Genomic DNA, 18,070 nt, shown 5'->3' on the forward strand with positions numbered 1-18,070 from the left:
CACAGGCACGACATAAAGAAAAAAGAATAAGGGACAGAAGAAGAACGTGTCTACATAGCCATTGCTAACTTTTTAAGAACAACAAAGAGGATTAAACAACAACAAAAAAAACAACAACAAAATGAGAAATTAAATCTTGGGGAACACAGGTAAATATGGGGATTTTTGCAGCTACATTGAAATATTTAGAAGGAAATGTTTTTTTAAGTTAGGGTACAACCATATGTGTAGGAGATAAGAGAATGTGTTCAATTTGAAGATCATGACACAATGTTTCAGGAAAACAGTACTGAGATGTTTTGCAATTCAAAAACGTTTGAAGACTTTTAAGACTTTAAAATTCACACAGGAGACACAAGTTGCAACTTTTCAATTAAATCAAAGCTCAGATCATGATTTGTCCAGGGATAAGACATTTGACCTACAATTTTTGTACATTGTATTTCTCAGTGGAGGGATTTCAAGTTTATGAGGGTACCAAGGCAATATGTCCCAAACGAGATAGTGAGGGAAGGACATTATAAGGCTTGAATTTGTTTTTACCTTGAGAAGCATGGCTTGCACCCTTTCGCCCTGTTCCAGCTCCAGGTCCTGTCCCAGTTGAATAGCCAGACCCATCTGCTGATAGAAGCCCACCACTCTCCAATGAAATGGTGCCTGAACTCACTACAACCTTCTGACACATTGCAATCATGGATCCACCTTTCCTTATGGTAAGGCTACTCACGTCAACCACTGACTCAGCGACAGAAGTTGTCAATCGTAGCACAGCTTCATTATTGACCTCTATGGACCCGACATTGATGATGCCTTCATCCCAGGTGTCATATGGTTGATCGATGTACCATTCTGAGCTTGGTGGTAGGATTGATGTGAAAGCACGTCCTCGGAACTCAATCTCTCCAGTTCTTTCGATGATGAGTTCCTCTACACCTGCGAGTTGCCCTTCTATGATGATTCTTTCGGTCAATACAATCAAGGTAGTAGGCAACACCAAATCACCACCCCAATCAACATGGAAGCCACAAGGGGAATCGAGGTAGGTGTGAGTGGCCTCCACGATGTTGACATACAGACGCTGTCTGCTCTGAACTCGAATGAGTCCACGCTTGTTGCCAGTCAGCTCGTGTATGACTACAGTGACATTGTGAGCAGTCCCGGGATGGTAAAAATGTACGTACGAATGCCCCTCAACCTGCACCTCGTCAAACTCATAAAACCAGGTTTCTTCTTCCATGACTACTGCAGGATGGTCAACTTCAATGATGCCATTGTGTACCAAGAGCTTGCTGTGTTCGGGTTTGATGAAAGTGATGTTTTGCACCGGGTCATGGTACTTCAGGTCTCTGTACTGCGGCCCTCTCCTAGACTCGTACTTGTAGACGGTCCCAGCTGCTCCATGGCCAACGTGGTTTGGAGATTGGTCAGTTCCATGGTGGCCTCCCACTGCATTGTATTCTCCACCAAAGTTGTTCTGGTGATCAATGTGGATGGCAATCCTTCCTCCTGCGCCAGCGGCACCATTCCTATTTCCCTCACCACCATTAGCCCTGACCTCTCCATGACCAGTGGTGTTCATAGCTTCAATCAAGATGCTCCCACCACTACCCCCTCCTGCATCAAGTCCACCGGAAACACCACTAGCCGTAATAAGGCCATTGATGTGAATTAGCTTACCCACTTTCCAATGTAGTACGCCCCCTCCAGCTCCACCAGATCCATAGTAGCTATTTCCCCCGCCACTTCCCTTATGGTGAGGTTGAAAAACAGACCCGTAGGATGGAGCTACATTCACAGATGAAATTCCACCACCAATGCCACCATAGCTTCCTCCAGTGCCAAGCCCGGAAACCTTCCTTCCACTTCCAGTACCGTTCGCACTATCATGTCCTCGGCCATCTAGACTAAGAACACCTTCACTTTCAAGGTCAGCCGTATCAGACTCAATGAGCCCATGGTTCATCTCCAGGAGACCATTATATTTGATTTCAAGGAAGGATGCATCGATCATGATGTCTTGGGAGACTCGTCTGAAATCAATGCTACCACCTTGCTTGATATAGATCCTTGGCACAGAGAAGTTGCCTTCAGATGAGATGTGTATGTACTCCTGTCTTTCAATTAGTGCAGTTTGTGCTGTGGAAGATACGGTAACGGAGGCGTCCTCTTCAATGTACAAATCGTGAATTCCCGTTACCAAACCATGAAGAAAAGTGCGCGTTCCATGTAAATGGACTTCAGACGGGAGAATGATTTCAGCTCCATAATCAATCAAAAAACTACATGGAGCTTCGGTGTGGTTTGTCTCAGACTCCACTACCTCGGCAAGCACAGTTTGGTTCCTTTTAAGGTGAAGCTGTCCAGTTCTGTCTCCAATGAAGCGATGAGCAGTCACGGTCACATGGGTTGCATTGGACGGGTGGTAAACAATTAAACGTGCATGTCCAGAGAGCTCTAGTTCATCCAATTCATATGAAGTTGTGTCCTCTTCGAGGACCATCGTTGCCACGGGAACAATCTTGTCGGCATTGTCCACGTGTAAGTATGTATGATCGGCAACGAGCAAGGTGGTGTTCAGAACTTTAATGTATTTGCTCTTTCGGTACTCCAGTGGACGCATGTTTTCCTCCTTGTATATAGTTCCGGCAGCAGCGCCTCGGTCATGTTCATAGTTAGTCCCGCCACTGCCTCCAAAGTCTGTGAACGTTCCTCCAAAAGTGTACCTCCATCGACAGAGTATGGCAACACGACCACCTGCTCCACCACCACCCAGACCAGTTCCATTTCCTCCTTGGACGTTGATCTCGCCATGACCTGTCATGTTGGTCGTCTCGATGATTGCGCTGCCACCGCTTCCACCTCCCGCATCGTCCCCACCTCCATCCAGGCCCTTCAGCGAAAATAGGCCATTCAGCTCGAGGTATTGACCAACATGCCACTCAAGCAGGCCCCCGCCTCTGCCGCCCTGGCCACGCCCATTCCCACCTCCACTTCCTGGAATGACTGGCGTGAACATAGAACCATAAGGTTGAGCCACTGCATGGATGTCTGCGCCTCCTCCCTCGCCGCCATGTGCAGCACCATAGCCAATACCAGACCTTGTAAATCCTCTCCCGGGACCAGACTCAGCCTCATAGCCCCTTCCGTCCAAGTGGAAAACTCCTTGGCTCTCAATCCAAGCATACGATGAAAACAGCTCTGCATCATTCATGAAAAGCTGGCCCCCATATTTGACTCTTACTTCACTTGACATTAAAGTGACAGTGAGCATGATTTTCTGGAAGCCAGCAAGTCCACCTTCCTTTACAGTTAAAGTTGCAAATGAAAAGTTGCCAGGTGACGTAACATCTGTAAACTGTCGTTGTGTCCATAAGGCCGTATTTGCTGTGGATTCAAAGATTATCATGGCTTTATCTTCAATGTACAGGTGGTGGACCCCAGCAATCAGACCTTTGATCGTACTGTTTGTTCCATGGACATGGAATTCTGTTGGCAGAATAAGAGTTGCTCCTGGGTCGATAATGTAGCTACATGGTGCATCTGTCTTATTTGTCTCTGTTTCTGTAACCTCAACAAAGGCTGTTTGATTGTAGCGGAGATGGAGCTGTCCTGTGCGGTCCCCTATAAAGCGATGAACAGTGATATTGACTTCTGTTTCGTTATCTGGGTGATAGATCAGAAGTCGTGACGCACCAGTGAGTTCCATTTCATCAAAGACATAGTTCACATTCCCCTCCTCACGAATCAAAGCCGCAGGGGGAACAAGAAATCCATCATTATCACTGTGAACATATGTGTGATCTACAGCAAAGAAAGTGTGGTTGTGCACCTTGTCCCTCTTGAGAATGCGATATTCCAGCGGTCGCATATTTTCTTCTTTGTAGATTGTTCCACCAGCTCCGCCATGGGAGAGTATAGTTCCATCGTTGCCGAGACCGCCATGGTCAATAAACTTGCCTCCAAACTGATAGCGCCACCTGCAATGGATTGCTGCTCTTCCTCCAGCGCCTCCTCCACCTCGCCCAGTGCCATGACCTCCGCTGACATCTATGATCCCGTGACCCGTCATGTTTGTGACCTCAATCAGAAGTCCTCCACCACTTCCGCCGCCAGAATCAATGCCGCTGCCATTACTACCACGTAAAGCTAGTTCACCATTGAGTGACAGCACTTCGGCTACTTTCCACCACAAAAATCCTCCTCCATGACCACCTATGGAACCTTCATCTGCGCCGTTGCCACCACCAGAACCGGTACCTTGTGGTTTATAAACAGAGTCATAAGATGCACCCCCAAGTTGTGGGTGGGGTCCACCTCCTTGACCACCATGTCCTCCTCCGGTGCCGACACCATCAAGAGTGGTGTTTCCAGCCCCACTTCCTGTTCCCGCGGCATGGCCCCGCCCATCCATGTGAAAGCATCCCTGACTCTCGATCCAAGCCTCCGAAGATTCAATCTCTGCGGTGTTCATGTACAGCTGCCCCTCGTACTTCACCCGGAACTTGCTCACAAACAGTCCCAGGGGATGTGCGATTTCCAAAAAGTTCCCTTCGGAATTCCGTTCTACAGTAAAGGAGGCAAAGCTGAAGTTTCCTTTGGGAGTGACATCAACATATTGAAGGTTCTCTAAAAGAGCTGTCTGCGCAGTTGACATAAAAATAGCTGTTCCACCCTCTGCGATGCTGAGATGGTGAATCCCAGTTATCAGGCCACCAAACCATGACCGCGTTCCCAACATGCTGAGTGTTGTGGGGAAAATGATTTCACCGCCTTCATCAATCCTGAAACTGCAGGGTGCAATTGTCACGTTGTTCTCTGTCTCCACGAACTCTACGTATATTTTCTGATCGATGCGGATGTGCGCAAGTCCAGTCTGATCACCAAGGAATTTGTGAATGATGACGACAACACTATCTGCATTTTCTGGGTGGTCAAATCGAACATTGGCGTGTCTTGTGACATGTGCTTCGTCCAGTTCCCATTCAGCCAGGTCTCCCTCAGAAAGCATGGTAAAGGTCCAGGGCGACACTTGGTCTCTATTATCAACCTCCAAGTAACGATGGTCAGCCACTGAATATGTTGTGTTTGTGTCCTTATCATATTTGATGTCTGCATACTGAGGTCCCCGGTCTGTCTCCTCAACATAGGTTGTTCCTGCGGCTCCAAAATTTGTACCGTTGTTGTTGCCACCTGCATTTTGGAAGTTCCCAGGGAATAGGAATGATTGCCTGGCGTGAATGGCAATGCGTCCTCCGGATCCACCAAAGCCATCACCACCAGCTGCAGCATTGCCCCCTTGAGTGTTGATCTCACCATGACCGGCAAAGTCTGTGACTTCTATCAGGATTCCACCTCCGCTACCTCCCCCAGCACTGCCACCTTCACCATCTGATCCTGCAAGATAGATAAAGCCATCGATCACCATCGTCTTGCCATTTTTCCAGTGTAGCTTCCCACCACCAGATCCTCCGACTCCCGTACCATTTCCTCCACCGCTTCCCAGATGCAGTGGTTGGTACAGAGAGCCATAGAAGCTACCGCCTTCATCTGGCTCAGGTGCTCCACCGGCTCCACCGTGGCCTGCCCCAAGACCAACAAACTGTCCGTTGGTCCAGCCTCGACCAGGACCGAGTTCCGGGCCAAATCCGGTTCCATTCAGGTTCAAGTTACCATCACTTTCAATTACTGCATCTCCTGTGTGGATATTTCCCCTGTTCATGTCTACCTGGCCGTGGTACTTGATCACAAACTTGCCAGCTGTCAAAGTAAAGCTATCTTCCGTTTCCAGGAAATCTACACTGGAATCCTTCTGCACTGTAACTTGACTGATTGAGATATTTCCTGCAAGCAAGGCAGTTGTGGCTGTTGACGTAAACGTCACATCTGCCCCTGCTGCAACAAACAAGTTCAGTATTCCAGTTAAGCGACCCAGTACCGTAGTTCTCGTACCCAGCATTATGAAGGTGGAGGGACAAATTACCTCAGCTCCGTCATCTATGAGGAAACTGACAGGAGCAACGGAAATGCCACTCTCTGACTCGACAAACTCGTTGTACATTGTTTGTCCAGGCCTGAGATGGAGAAGGCCTGTGCGATCACCGACAAAGCTATGGACCACAAGGATCGCATCTGTCTCAGATAGCCACAGAGTGACATGATTCACAGTCTCTACCTCATCAAACTCGTAGAAGTGAGTGCCATTGTCATTTTCGATGACAGTTGGCAAGAGACGGTTGCGATTCTGGTTGTCAAGAAACAGCTTGGTAAAGCCATCCTCCCAGAGAGTGTTGTTGTTTGCATCTACGAATGCTTGCCGATGGGTCAGTCCCTGGTTGGTGTCCGTGTAATAGACGGTTCCACAAGCAGCATTCTCTTCGCTGTCTGTTCCGCTTCCTGCTCTTCCAAGCCCACCAAGGGCGGTATAGGCACCAGAGAATTCTCTAAGCCATGATACGTGCACCGCTATACGACCGCCCGCACCACCAAAGCCGCGTCCGCTGCCGTGCCCTCCATTCGCAGAAAGTGTGCCGTGGCCAGAGAACCGCAGTGTCGATACCCAGACGCTTCCGCCACTCCCACCACCGCCGTCGGAGCCGCCTGCGTCTGCACCATCTGCTAGCAGGGATCCGTCGACGTGCAGCTCATTGCCTACTTCAAGTCTGATGGTGCTTCCCCCACTGCCGCCTTCGCTGCCTCCCCCGCCACTTCCACGATGCGAAGGAGATATATATGAGCCGTACGGCAATCCTGAATGCACAGGGAGAAATCAGTAGAACATCCAATACAGTCTCTTCAAACTTTGTAGATGTTTCAATAATCCATTCTTCACTAGTGAAGCAATATCTTTATTGCATTGCTTTGGAAATTGTGGTTTTAAGACAGTTTGGATAGAGAGAGTTCAATATTAGAGTTCATTCAGGATGGTGAATTGGATGTCACTCATATAACTGAAGAAACCACAGAAAAAGAAATCTTTTTTTCTCATGCATTTAACAAACTGAACAGACTAAGACAGTAATCATGAAACAAAAAATGATGATGATTTGCATAATATATCACATGCTCATTCTATTAACGAAAGTTAAAAAGTACTGGCATTTAGTAGGAACAAAAAGGTGGAAAGTCAATCACTTAAAATGTTAAATCAATGAGAGCACAATGGTAAACTTTATGCCATTTCATATCTTCGGAATGAGAGTATTACCCCGGCTGAAAGTGATAAAGGAACTCGCCTAATTGCCAAACTTCTTACCAGTTGTATAGTTCTGCAAATTGGCTCCACCCCATAACCACCGTGGCCGGCTCCATAGAAGTGACCTCCATCGCCGGTGCCCGCTCCGGGGCCTTGGCCCGCAGTGGGGCCCCGCCCTGATACTTCCAAACGGGCATCTCCTTCAACTGACAGGTCATTGACCCTCAAGTGCAGGGCTTCAGCCGTGATGTAGGATTGGTAGTGCATGATGATGTTAGCTGCGTCCATGCTCAGTTCGGCTGGATACGTCAGTCGCGCGCTGGACTCCAACTCGAGATGACCCATTCGAATCTGACCTGCAAAATTCAGAACAGAAATAAACATATTTCAAAGGCTTAGAATGAGCAAAATCGAAATGAAACATATTTTACATTGTACAATATACTCTCTTATTGCTATAGCCATATGGGTGCCCACGGACATCATCTGGAAATGTTATATATCTAAGTCAGCTCATAAAGAGAGGAAAAAGGTTATCATATACATGTATGCCACATACACTCGCTTAAAACACTGCCACTGTCCAAACAAAGGTATCTGTAAAACTTCTTAGGCTTATTCTTAAAAAATATATTATTAACACAGAATGTTTAAAACACACTGTCACATTTCTTCACGTCGGCAAACACAATTAGAACTCGAGTATGCAGACGTAGTTGCACCAGTCAACTCCTCTGCAATATGTGAATGATGTAATTTAGTAGACAAATATGATAGAGAAAAAAAAAGTGTTTTCTTGAGAAATATGAAGAGGCACAGTGTACTTTAGCTTTCATTCTTGTATCTTGTGTATATATGTTTATCCCAAGAACCACATTACCTTCAGATGGCTGAGACACAAAGGAGCCATTGTTGATTTGAGCATTGCTGGCGTGACGTCCAAGTGCAAACTCCCTATCTTCACCCACCGTCAGGTTGTACACTCCTATCATCTGGCCATCCAGGAAAAAGGGAGGGCTCCGGTCCCCGATGATGCGAAAGTCAGCAGGGAGGAAGACCCGGCCACCATGGCTCACGCGAAAGTTAATAGGTGGGACCGAGCGTCTTTCTACGGCTGCAGTGTACTCCACATAGAATGTCTGATTGGACAGGACGTCAAGGAGGCCAGTGGAATCACCAAGTACTGTCAGGATGGCCAAAGAAGGATCTTCATGACCAGATGGAGCAAGTTGGAACACCGCCTGAAGAGAGGATACATTTGGAATTCAGTTACATTTGAAATCAGATTCAATTCAGATTGAATTTGGTATGCACATTCAGATTTATGTCAATTTGAATGAATACATAAAAGTAATACATATTATGTTCTGTAAGAAGTGACATTATTCTTTGTTATAATCATTGACTAGGACAGAAGTTGTAAAACCCTTGTACATTGTATATAACCATGAAATATTTCAATAGAAATCCAGAAAATGAAGAAACCTTGTATCAATCATCAATGAGTACATATTCCATTTAATGAGTGAAGAAAACATGAATATATTGTTACTCAAATAGACACAATGTACCATTGACACAAATACTGATAATACTGACCCCGCCTTGTATGGTGACTTCATCGAAAGCAAACGGTGCATTGCTGTGCATGACGCTATCTTCATAGAGGATCCGAGGATTGCTTTCGGTCAAGACAAATTCTTTAGCCGGCACCACATTCTGGTTGTCCAGGTACAATCGTGTGTACACCGTGCCATTCTTGTACTCCTCCACATAGACGGTGCCTGTACCGCCAACGTCACCACTACCATCGGTGCCACCTGCACCAAGAGCTACCAGGGCACCACGGTATTCATCTTTCTGTGATATGTGCACTGCGATGCGACCACCCGCGCCACCCCCAGACGATCCGTCACCTTGTCCACCTGACACAGTGGCCCAACCATGGCCTCTGAAGTTACCTTAATTGGACATAATTATAATGTTTAAGAAAGCCATCAAATTCATGTGTAGGAATTGCTTTATACATCAAGCAAGTAGACTTTATACAACTAGAGCACAGTCTTGGTAGAGGTGTACAAATACTGCAGCCTGAATGAGATGTATAACTGTGGAAAAATGCCTTCACTGCCTCAATCTATTTTTTGAGAAATCAAAAGAGCCGATAGCCAGAACTGTCATCTCATTATCGAACACTGCAACATGCTCTGTTTGAGTTGTAATTGTCCATTTATGAGAATACATTGCACTTTTTCTCAAACCATGATATCAAGTATGCTCCACAATGATTACAGTACATACATAATCATACACACAAACAAATTTGGATACATGATATAAAGGCAAACATAATCAATATCTGAAGACTTATGAAACATGAAAACAAATGAACACAAGGAAAAAAACAGACTGTCACGTAATTACCAGTTGACACCCATATCGAACCACCACTTCCGCCTCCTGCACGACTTCCTGAGTCACCATCAAGACCATCTGCATTCAGAATGCCATCAAGATGGAGGATGGAACCCACACGAAGACGTATGTGTCCTCCTCCTCGCGGTCCTGGGTTGCCATGGCGATTCATCCCACCCTGACTTCCCGTGTCGGTCGGTTCATACAGCGAGCCGTACACACTGCCACCTCTGCTTCCATCTGAAGCTACATGTGAGTGAATTAAATGTACCCACATTTTATTACTGCCACTACAGATTGATAGGTCATTCTAATAAAAGTAGAAGGTAAATATAAGGAAGTTGGGATAAAAAAATTACAACCTACATTTATTTTATTAGGAAATAATGAAACCATACTTGACTAAAATTTGTCTTGAATGTTTATTTCTCCTTTCCATTTGTAGGTAATTTCAATCAATTTGTCTGGAGAGTTACAGTGAGTTTAGTCAGTACAGTGATTAGTTTTTCCTGCCAATACGGATCAAGACATACAACGTAGCCAAAGCAACCTACCAGAGCCACCTGTTGTTGAATGCCCCGCCCCAGCTCCAAGGTAGTGCCCCATGCCAGGGCTGTCATCCTCGAGGCCACGCCCTTGGCAATCGAGGGTGGCAGCCGTCTCAAGGTTGAAGTCTGACGAGGTGATGTTGAAATATTCTGCGCTGAAGATGGATGCCCACTTGATGTCCTGTTTTTGGAAGCACATGTTCATCAAGTGAATAAAATACACTGAATGTCAAATTTCATTGACAACCCAATCAAATTCCATTTTGGGGGTGCAATAGTTCTTACTTCACATCGACTGTTTACCTCCAATTTTTACATTTACAAGGCCATCATTGACATTCCAGTTAAGGAACAAAGGGCATAAATTATTCTAGACTTCTCATAGATTTCTACGTCTATAGGTACTCCAGCAATTTTTTTTTTTCTCACCTCCGGGGGCGCAAACTTTTACCCATCCCGCGGAAATCGCTGCACCATTAATTATTGGGAAACACTGTGTGTGTCTAACACTTTTCCTAGGTTGATATCCTGATTGGGCAATAACATAAGACTATAACCCATTCTTTCATTTCTAAGCTGAAGTGGTTTCTGTTATAAGCAAAATTAATGTTGACTATTGTGAGTTTGAAATATGTAATCATTGAAAACAGTTATTGTGCATTATCTCAGTTGCATGTAAGTGTACGTACCAAAAAACCGACTGTGAATGTGACCCCCAAAGGTCGAGGAAAGGTGATGGTAGTCTCGGACCCAAACTCAAGACTTGAGAAGCGGAAGGTACCTGGAGCATCAAGGAACACATACTCATTGTCAACCATGAGGGCGGTATGAGCGTGAGCTCCTATGGTCACTGCCCTTCCGGCTGATATCCGCAGGTTCCTAACACCGAGCAGCTGGCCATTCCAGTTGAAAGCAGGATCTCCGAGGCCAACCACGTCAGCAGTGGTTGCCATTTCAGCCACTCCCTCGGGGTCGATCTGAAGATTGACCGGCAGCTTCATGGTCGTCACTTCACCCTCTATGACATCATAGGAATGCTTTTGACGGTTCTGGATGTGGAGGAGCCCTGTCAGGTCTCCCATGATATGGTGTATAACAAGCTCTTGTTCACTGTCATTGTCCAGCAGTTGCAAGGAAGCCCTGTTGGTGAGGTGCACTTCATCAAAGTAATACCGGGAGACATTGGTTTCTCTCAGGATAAAGTAGTGGACCCAAGATCGATCTAGGTTATTGACATAAAGTTTTGTGTATGGATAGCCATTCGGACTGTCGTGGAGATATACAGATCCTGGGCTGCCGTGAAATTGCTGGCTAGCTGTAACTGTTCCTGAGTACCCTTCTCCACCATGGGCATCCAGTGATCCTTGGAAATTGTTGACACTAGTGGTGTAAACCGATATTCTGCCTCCTGAGCCCCCTCCGGATGATATGCCATCCCCACTGCCACCATGGGCGGTGATAGATCCTAACCCATCTAGATGACTCACCAGAAGGTGCACGGACCCTCCACTGCCACCGCCTGCTCCGGTGCCCTGTTCCGCATCGGATCCATCCAGTCGAAGTTCTCCATCAAGCCTCAACTCAGCACCAACAGTGATCTTCATGAACCCGCCACCTTTTCCACCTTCCTGACCACTACTACCCGCACCACCATCACTTCCCCGCTCTTGTGCTTCATAGATGCTCCCATAAGGATGGCCACCTTGCGCACCCACGGTGGTTGCATCAACATAGCTGTTGCCACCAGCATTTGCATGCCCCGCCCCACCAGCAGCATATGCGGAAGTCGCTGCCCCACCTTGACCTTTGATGGAAGAAACAGTATCCTCTGGCCTATCTGCAGCAGAGCAAGTCAAAAGAGCGCCATCCTCAATGTAAAGAAAGGATGTTTCAAGTTCAATGTGCTCAGCGGATATCACTGAATCGTAGCGTGCATGAAGCTCTGCTACTTGGAAGCGCATACCAAGATCTGCAGCAAAGTACATTGTGGACTCTGTGAGAAGCTGAATCGTTCCAAATGTAAAGTTGCCCGGAGCATTGACTTCAACGTATTCTCCATTCTCCCGTTTTGCGGTGTGGGCATTTGCTCGGAACAGCACTGTCGCATGCTGGGTTACAACGATGTCAACAACGTCAGTCAATCTTCCGTCGACATTCAGGGAAGCTTCTCTGCCATCGGAGTTGGGCACACCAAGACCGAGGACGTGCAAGGTAGGCGCAAACACCATCTCTGCCTGGTCATCAATGACAAAGTTGCAAGGAATTTTGCTGACCGTTGGGATCGACTCAACAACCTCGAGGAGGAATCTCTGGCCATGGTGAGACTGGATCAGGCCCGTGCGATCACCGACCACTCTGTGAATCACGATATTGGCCCACACAGATTCATTGACATCTAGCGACGAGTGACGCGGCAGGTGAACTTCATCAAATTCGTAAACTTCCCGTTGCTCGTCGAGAGTCACAAACTGAGAATGAAGGCGATTCTGGTTATCAATTTGGAGGATCTGGTATGGAAAGCTGTTCCTTGGTTGCCATAGATACACAGTCCCACTGCCTCCTCCTCTGGGAACCATTGTCTCATCCTTGGCTGATCCACCACCAGCATTATATGAGCCATAGAACTCATTGGTCAGGTTGGTATATATAGCTATTCTTCCACCAGCACCACCCCCACCACTGCCAAGCCCAGCACCTCCAGTGACTGCAATTTCACCACTCCCTGAAGAGAAATGTGATGAACATTATTCAAAAAAGATACTCAAATGAATTGACTAACTATAAAGCCTTACACATTGAAATATAAGAGAAAACATTTTTATATCAGAGTACCTAGTATGTATTTCACAATAAAGCTGAATAATCCCAGCTTCAAATATCAATGGAGTAAAAAACAAGGCAAGGACAAAATAGAATGGAAAATTTTAGGAGAAAAAGTCAATCTTTTTTTGAAAATGAAATATTTCTAATTGAGTAATGATGAATACTGTATGTACGATGTACAAACAAAGTAAAAGCCATATCAGATATTGTGCACATACATATAACAATGTAGTAAAAATAACACAGAAATAACATCAATTACAGGAAAGAAAACTTATCAAATACACACCTTTTAATAACATTTTACAAGTACTGTACAGACCCATTCTGGTATCAAACCACAGTGACTGCTTTCTACTCTGACACTGAATTTCAGCATTGCCATATTGCATTACCTATCAAGGAGACAGCCTGCACAATGATGCTTCCTCCACTAGCACCGCCACCATTGTTTGCTACGGCTGGACCCCCGCTGGCAGAGAGGGCGCCATCAATGATGGCTTCATCAGATAGCAGATGCACGATTCCTGGGAAAAGATTTGTTGTCACATGTATATAGACACACTTTAGTTATTTAAGTGAATACAAATCACACGAAAGCATACACACGCACCACAAGTAATACCATATAAACAACTATGATGTGATGAATACACACATTATGTGGCATTGAATTGAGGACCTGAATATAAGAACGACCCAAGTCCAATTTTTGGCCAAATTCAATTTGACATGGGAAATTGTAGCTTATACATGTACATGGACTCATCTTGTGTATAAATGATAAATCCCAATTACCCCCGGAAGTGCCTGAAATGAATGAATTAAATCTTATATGAATGTAAAAATGAAGGACTTGGGTCATTCTTACATTCATATTATAGCGCCCTCTCTCATCCTTCTCTCATCTCTATAGCAGAATATCATGTTTATGATTCAAAGAATGACCCAAGTCCATATGATTCAAAGAACAACCCAAATCCATCACACAAAATGGCCTCTCCACAATTAATGTAGATGCTAACTGTCATTATAATACAATGTATATCTTCTAATTTGTATATACAACGTTGCCTTCCCATCACAATTGAATAGAATATTATTGGACAAATAAAAAAGATATGAAGTTTATTTTAAGTTTACTCGAAATGGTCTTACATGGACTTAGGTCGTTCTTATATTCAGATACTCTATTAAAATCTTGTTTAATTTTGAATGCTTGTCATAATATCAGTGCCCTTCGTGGTATCAGCCTTTTGGAATTTTGACATGAAACTTTTGAGACATAGAACTCAATCAGCTGACCTTACACTATCTTGTATTTCATAAGATATGACACTGAACACTAATTTCAAAGCCCACTAGCTTTGTCATAATGTATTGTGTATGACTTGGTGGAAGGCCTACGTATATACTGGTAGCTGCTGTGCAAAGTTCCTATAGTACTCTTATACAAACCTGTACCAGTGACCTCGTAATGATCAGACATTTACACGAGTGTTAGTATAAGTCTTAGACACATCAATGGTTTTGAACTATTCAAAGTAAATGTGATATCTATGCATTAATTCTATTGTGTTGAATGGATGCCTGCTTTTTATCACTTCTCAATTGAAATCAGTACAAACCACTCCATATAGTGCTCAGTTTGAAAACGACTCTCTCAAAACGTTACATTTCCATCGCATTTGACAGTGTTGCTTGCAACATTGTGGCTTAAAAGAAGCATGCACTCTCACCTCCTCCTTTGCCTCCTCTGTCATTGCCTCCACCGGCGATACTATCGCTACCTCTTCTGGTTGGCCAGTAGAGGGAGCCATAAGCATGTCCTCCAAGAACGTCATCGTTGAGCCCAATCCCGCCGAAGGATCCATGTCCCGCACCGGAGTCGCCACTGGCTGAGGTTTGCCCACTCCCAGCAGTCTCAGACAGCGCGGAGTCTGGCCGATCTTCTCCAGAACACGTCATCTTCGACCCAATTTCCATGTCCAGAAATGATACCTCAGCATCAATGAAATCTGCGGACAGGGTTGCTCCAAATTTCACATCCAGGGAACCAACGGTAAGAACGGCCCCCATGTCAGTCTCAAAGTACCATTGACTTCCTGCATACAGCACGACACTTCCGAATGTGAATTCACCTGATACACCAGCCGTCACGTTGTAGTCTACTTCTGACTTCGACATGGCCGATGGAGAAACCTTCAGAGTGCGACCCTCCGTCAGCACAAGGTCATGCACTCCCAGCATGCTGCCCTTTAGATCTAAAGCAGTGTGAACTGACCCTTGACCTGCAATGAAGGTCAGGGGTGAGAAAGTGATGACCCCGCCCTGGTCAATCTCCAGGTTTACGTTGGTTGTGACGTGTGTTTGATTTTCTCCAAGAGTCTGCTCGTAGAGAACAATGTGGTTAGAGTGAACGTGCAGGAGACCGGTGCCATCTCCGACGACCCTCCTGAGATCAAGGGATCTTGAGAGGTTATCATCAAGCATCTGAAACAGCACGTTGTCATTCAACTCTAGGGTATCAAGAGAGCCTGCAGTCCAGGTCTCATTCAGAGTGAAGTACAGATGAGTCTGGAGGTTACTGTTGTCAACTATGAGTTTCTCCAGGTAACCAGAGCCTTCACCGCCATACCAATTAAGGTATATGGATCCTGGACCCCCTTTGCTACCTGCACCGGAACCACCTGCAGCACTGTAGGTTCCCGAGTATTCAAAGGAAGACAAGGCGTAGATTCCAATGCGTCCACCACCACCACTCCCACAAAGTGATGAGCTGGTAGGGCCCCCCTCTGCAGAGATGTGGCCTGTTCCAGTGAGTAACCGTCCAGCAGTGAGCCATATGGATCCACCACTTCCCCCACCCTCATCCGAGGCTGCCCCATTGGCAACCAGTGCGCCATCCACTCTGATGTTGTCACTCGCTACCAGGATTGTAGCTCCCCCAGAGCCTCCGGAACCAGCGCCTCCTCGCACTCCGTGCAGGGTAGGTTTGTAGATGGTCCCAAATGATGGAGAGGCACGAGAAGAATCTACACCATCTGCCAGTCCTCCTGGACCGCCGTAGCCACCGCCACTGCATCCTTCAGCCAGCGATTCCTCTTGACTCCGACCTGTGACGCTGATCTGTGCTCCATCCTCTACATGAAGCTCACTGGTCTGAATGTGGTAGAAGTCTGACTCAATCTCTGCCCCTCTCTTGAGATGCAAGAGTCCTCCCCTCAATACAAGGCCCCCTTCGGTGCTGAATACGGCATCTCGCTTCAGAGTCAGGGATGTAAAAAAGTACTCGCCGGGATCGGAGACAGGCACAAAGCCGGTTCCATTGCGTCGAACGACATAACTAGAGTTTGTAAACTGCAGCACACCGTCGCTTTCCACTGCAATATTTTCCACGGCCAATCTTCCAGCAGCTTTCAGTGAAGTTTGATCGATTGAGAGGTTGGCAGGGAAGGTGAGTGTTCCCATTTGCTCGACCTCAAAGTTCCACTGAGTCACCGAATGCTCATCACTCTGGAATGATGTGTCGACCTGCACAACTTGTCCATCCTTAACCAAGACTGTGGCAGACTTGTCCCCAAGGTGGGAGCCAACAGCCATTGCTGATGAGGACTCAAGTTCAAGGATGGCATACCCTATTCAACAAATGAATAGAAACGCCTTACTTTCAATCAATTCGCTTCTTTACTCAAAGCATTTCACAACATAATCAGGCTGGATGCAAAGTTATCCATTTTGTATACAAGAGAAAATTTCCCAGGTACACACAATGGTCATCGGAGTTTTCTCCTGTGAGATGTTTCAATTTGTATTCCGTTTTTGATCATCAAAAAATCAGCGCCATGAGCACTGAAAAGTTGACCTGTGTGCTACACTAGTAGCCACTACATATCATTATTATCCTGAAAAGCTTAAGCTTCTTTGGCTTTTAACACCATAACCTTACAGCCCACACAAACCACATCTCAAATGCAGCCAAACTAGGCAATGTTCTCATCATTTCTACTTACATTTCACCTAAAAAACCACTGCGGTATACGAGCTGAATTTTGCAAAATGGTTCCTATGTTGCTGCAATACATCAGCCAAGTTAATATTACGGCATATGAATGATTACCAGTTACACGATAGTGCAGAATAAGTTTAGAATAATAGGGGGCCTACCTCTTATATCTGCTTCATCAAATTCAAAGTCTCCAGAATCAGATACGAGTATGGTAGAAGCTTGCTTTGGGGTGCTGCTCGTCCGTCGGCCATCAACCACAAGTCTTTGCCTTGGGATCCCAACCAGATTGTCGGTGACATAGAGAGTTCCAGTTGCTCCACTGTAAGTCTGTGGCTCATTGACTTCACTGTTGCCTCCAGCTAGGTCAATGTCACCAGCAAAACTGAACCTGGTGAATTATACAAAGAGAATTTCAAGTAGGATATAACATTGAAATGGGAAAGATGTACACTGTACCATGTTGGATATTGGATCCAAGAGCAGAGAGTCAAACAATATGAAACAAAACAGACTTAAGCAATCTGAGGGAAGATTCTCCTACAGTCAGCACACAGCTACACTGTTGTACTAATGGTTTCAAAAATATACTTCCTAACGAAGCTCACCATTCCAATAACTCTTCCTTTTTCTTTTTCGCTTTCTTTGAGGGGGTAAGGAATTTGAATTTGAAACATCAGTACCTCTTCATAAAATACATCATTTACATTCTTTATTTGGAGCATTTTTTACTTTCAAACACACTGGGACCAGTCAGTTGCAACCTTCTAAACTATGCCTTCCCTCTATAAAGATTATAATCATGGTGACTGACAAACTCTCTAGTCCAATTGAAACTCAGAGCTTTTACATCAGTCAACCAATGACACACACATACACACACACACACACACACACAAATAAATAAAACAAAACAAAACAAAAATGAACCTATTCTGCATGTAGAGTGCTACTCTTCCCCCTGATCCTCCACCACCGACGCCTGCTCCAGCCCCTCCTCTGGCACGTATCGTACCAACACCAATCACGTCCTGGGCCTGGATGTACATCCCTCCACCGCTACCTCCTCCGCTGTCTCCAGTACCT

At 45.6% G+C, this 18,070-nt stretch overlaps 1 protein-coding gene across 1 annotated transcript in view; it reads right to left on the bottom strand.

Moving 5' to 3' along the window:
• Window positions 1-18,033, bottom strand: part of LOC139731072 (uncharacterized) — a 61,788-nt gene extending 43,755 nt beyond the window's left edge. Inside the window, exons 1-11 of the mRNA XM_071641952.1 lie at window positions 17,915-18,033; window positions 17,146-17,375; window positions 14,718-16,616; window positions 13,374-13,505; window positions 10,845-12,877; window positions 10,162-10,336; window positions 9,617-9,853; window positions 8,792-9,153; window positions 8,073-8,433; window positions 7,246-7,548; window positions 544-6,747 (exon numbers count right to left, since the gene is read on the bottom strand). Of these exons, the coding sequence (XP_071498053.1) occupies window positions 544-6,747; window positions 7,246-7,548; window positions 8,073-8,433; window positions 8,792-9,153; window positions 9,617-9,853; window positions 10,162-10,336; window positions 10,845-12,877; window positions 13,374-13,505; window positions 14,718-16,616; window positions 17,146-17,375; window positions 17,915-18,033 (12,055 nt within the window). The remainder of the gene's footprint in view (window positions 1-543; window positions 6,748-7,245; window positions 7,549-8,072; window positions 8,434-8,791; window positions 9,154-9,616; window positions 9,854-10,161; window positions 10,337-10,844; window positions 12,878-13,373; window positions 13,506-14,717; window positions 16,617-17,145; window positions 17,376-17,914) is intronic.
• Window positions 18,034-18,070: the final 37 nt, after the last annotated feature.

The sequence above is a fragment of the Diadema antillarum genome, unplaced genomic scaffold, assembly GCF_040938485.1.
Source record: "Diadema antillarum isolate AM-2024a unplaced genomic scaffold, OU_Dant_1.0 seq00000356_RagTag, whole genome shotgun sequence".
Lineage (NCBI taxonomy): Eukaryota > Metazoa > Echinodermata > Echinoidea > Diadematoida > Diadematidae > Diadema > Diadema antillarum.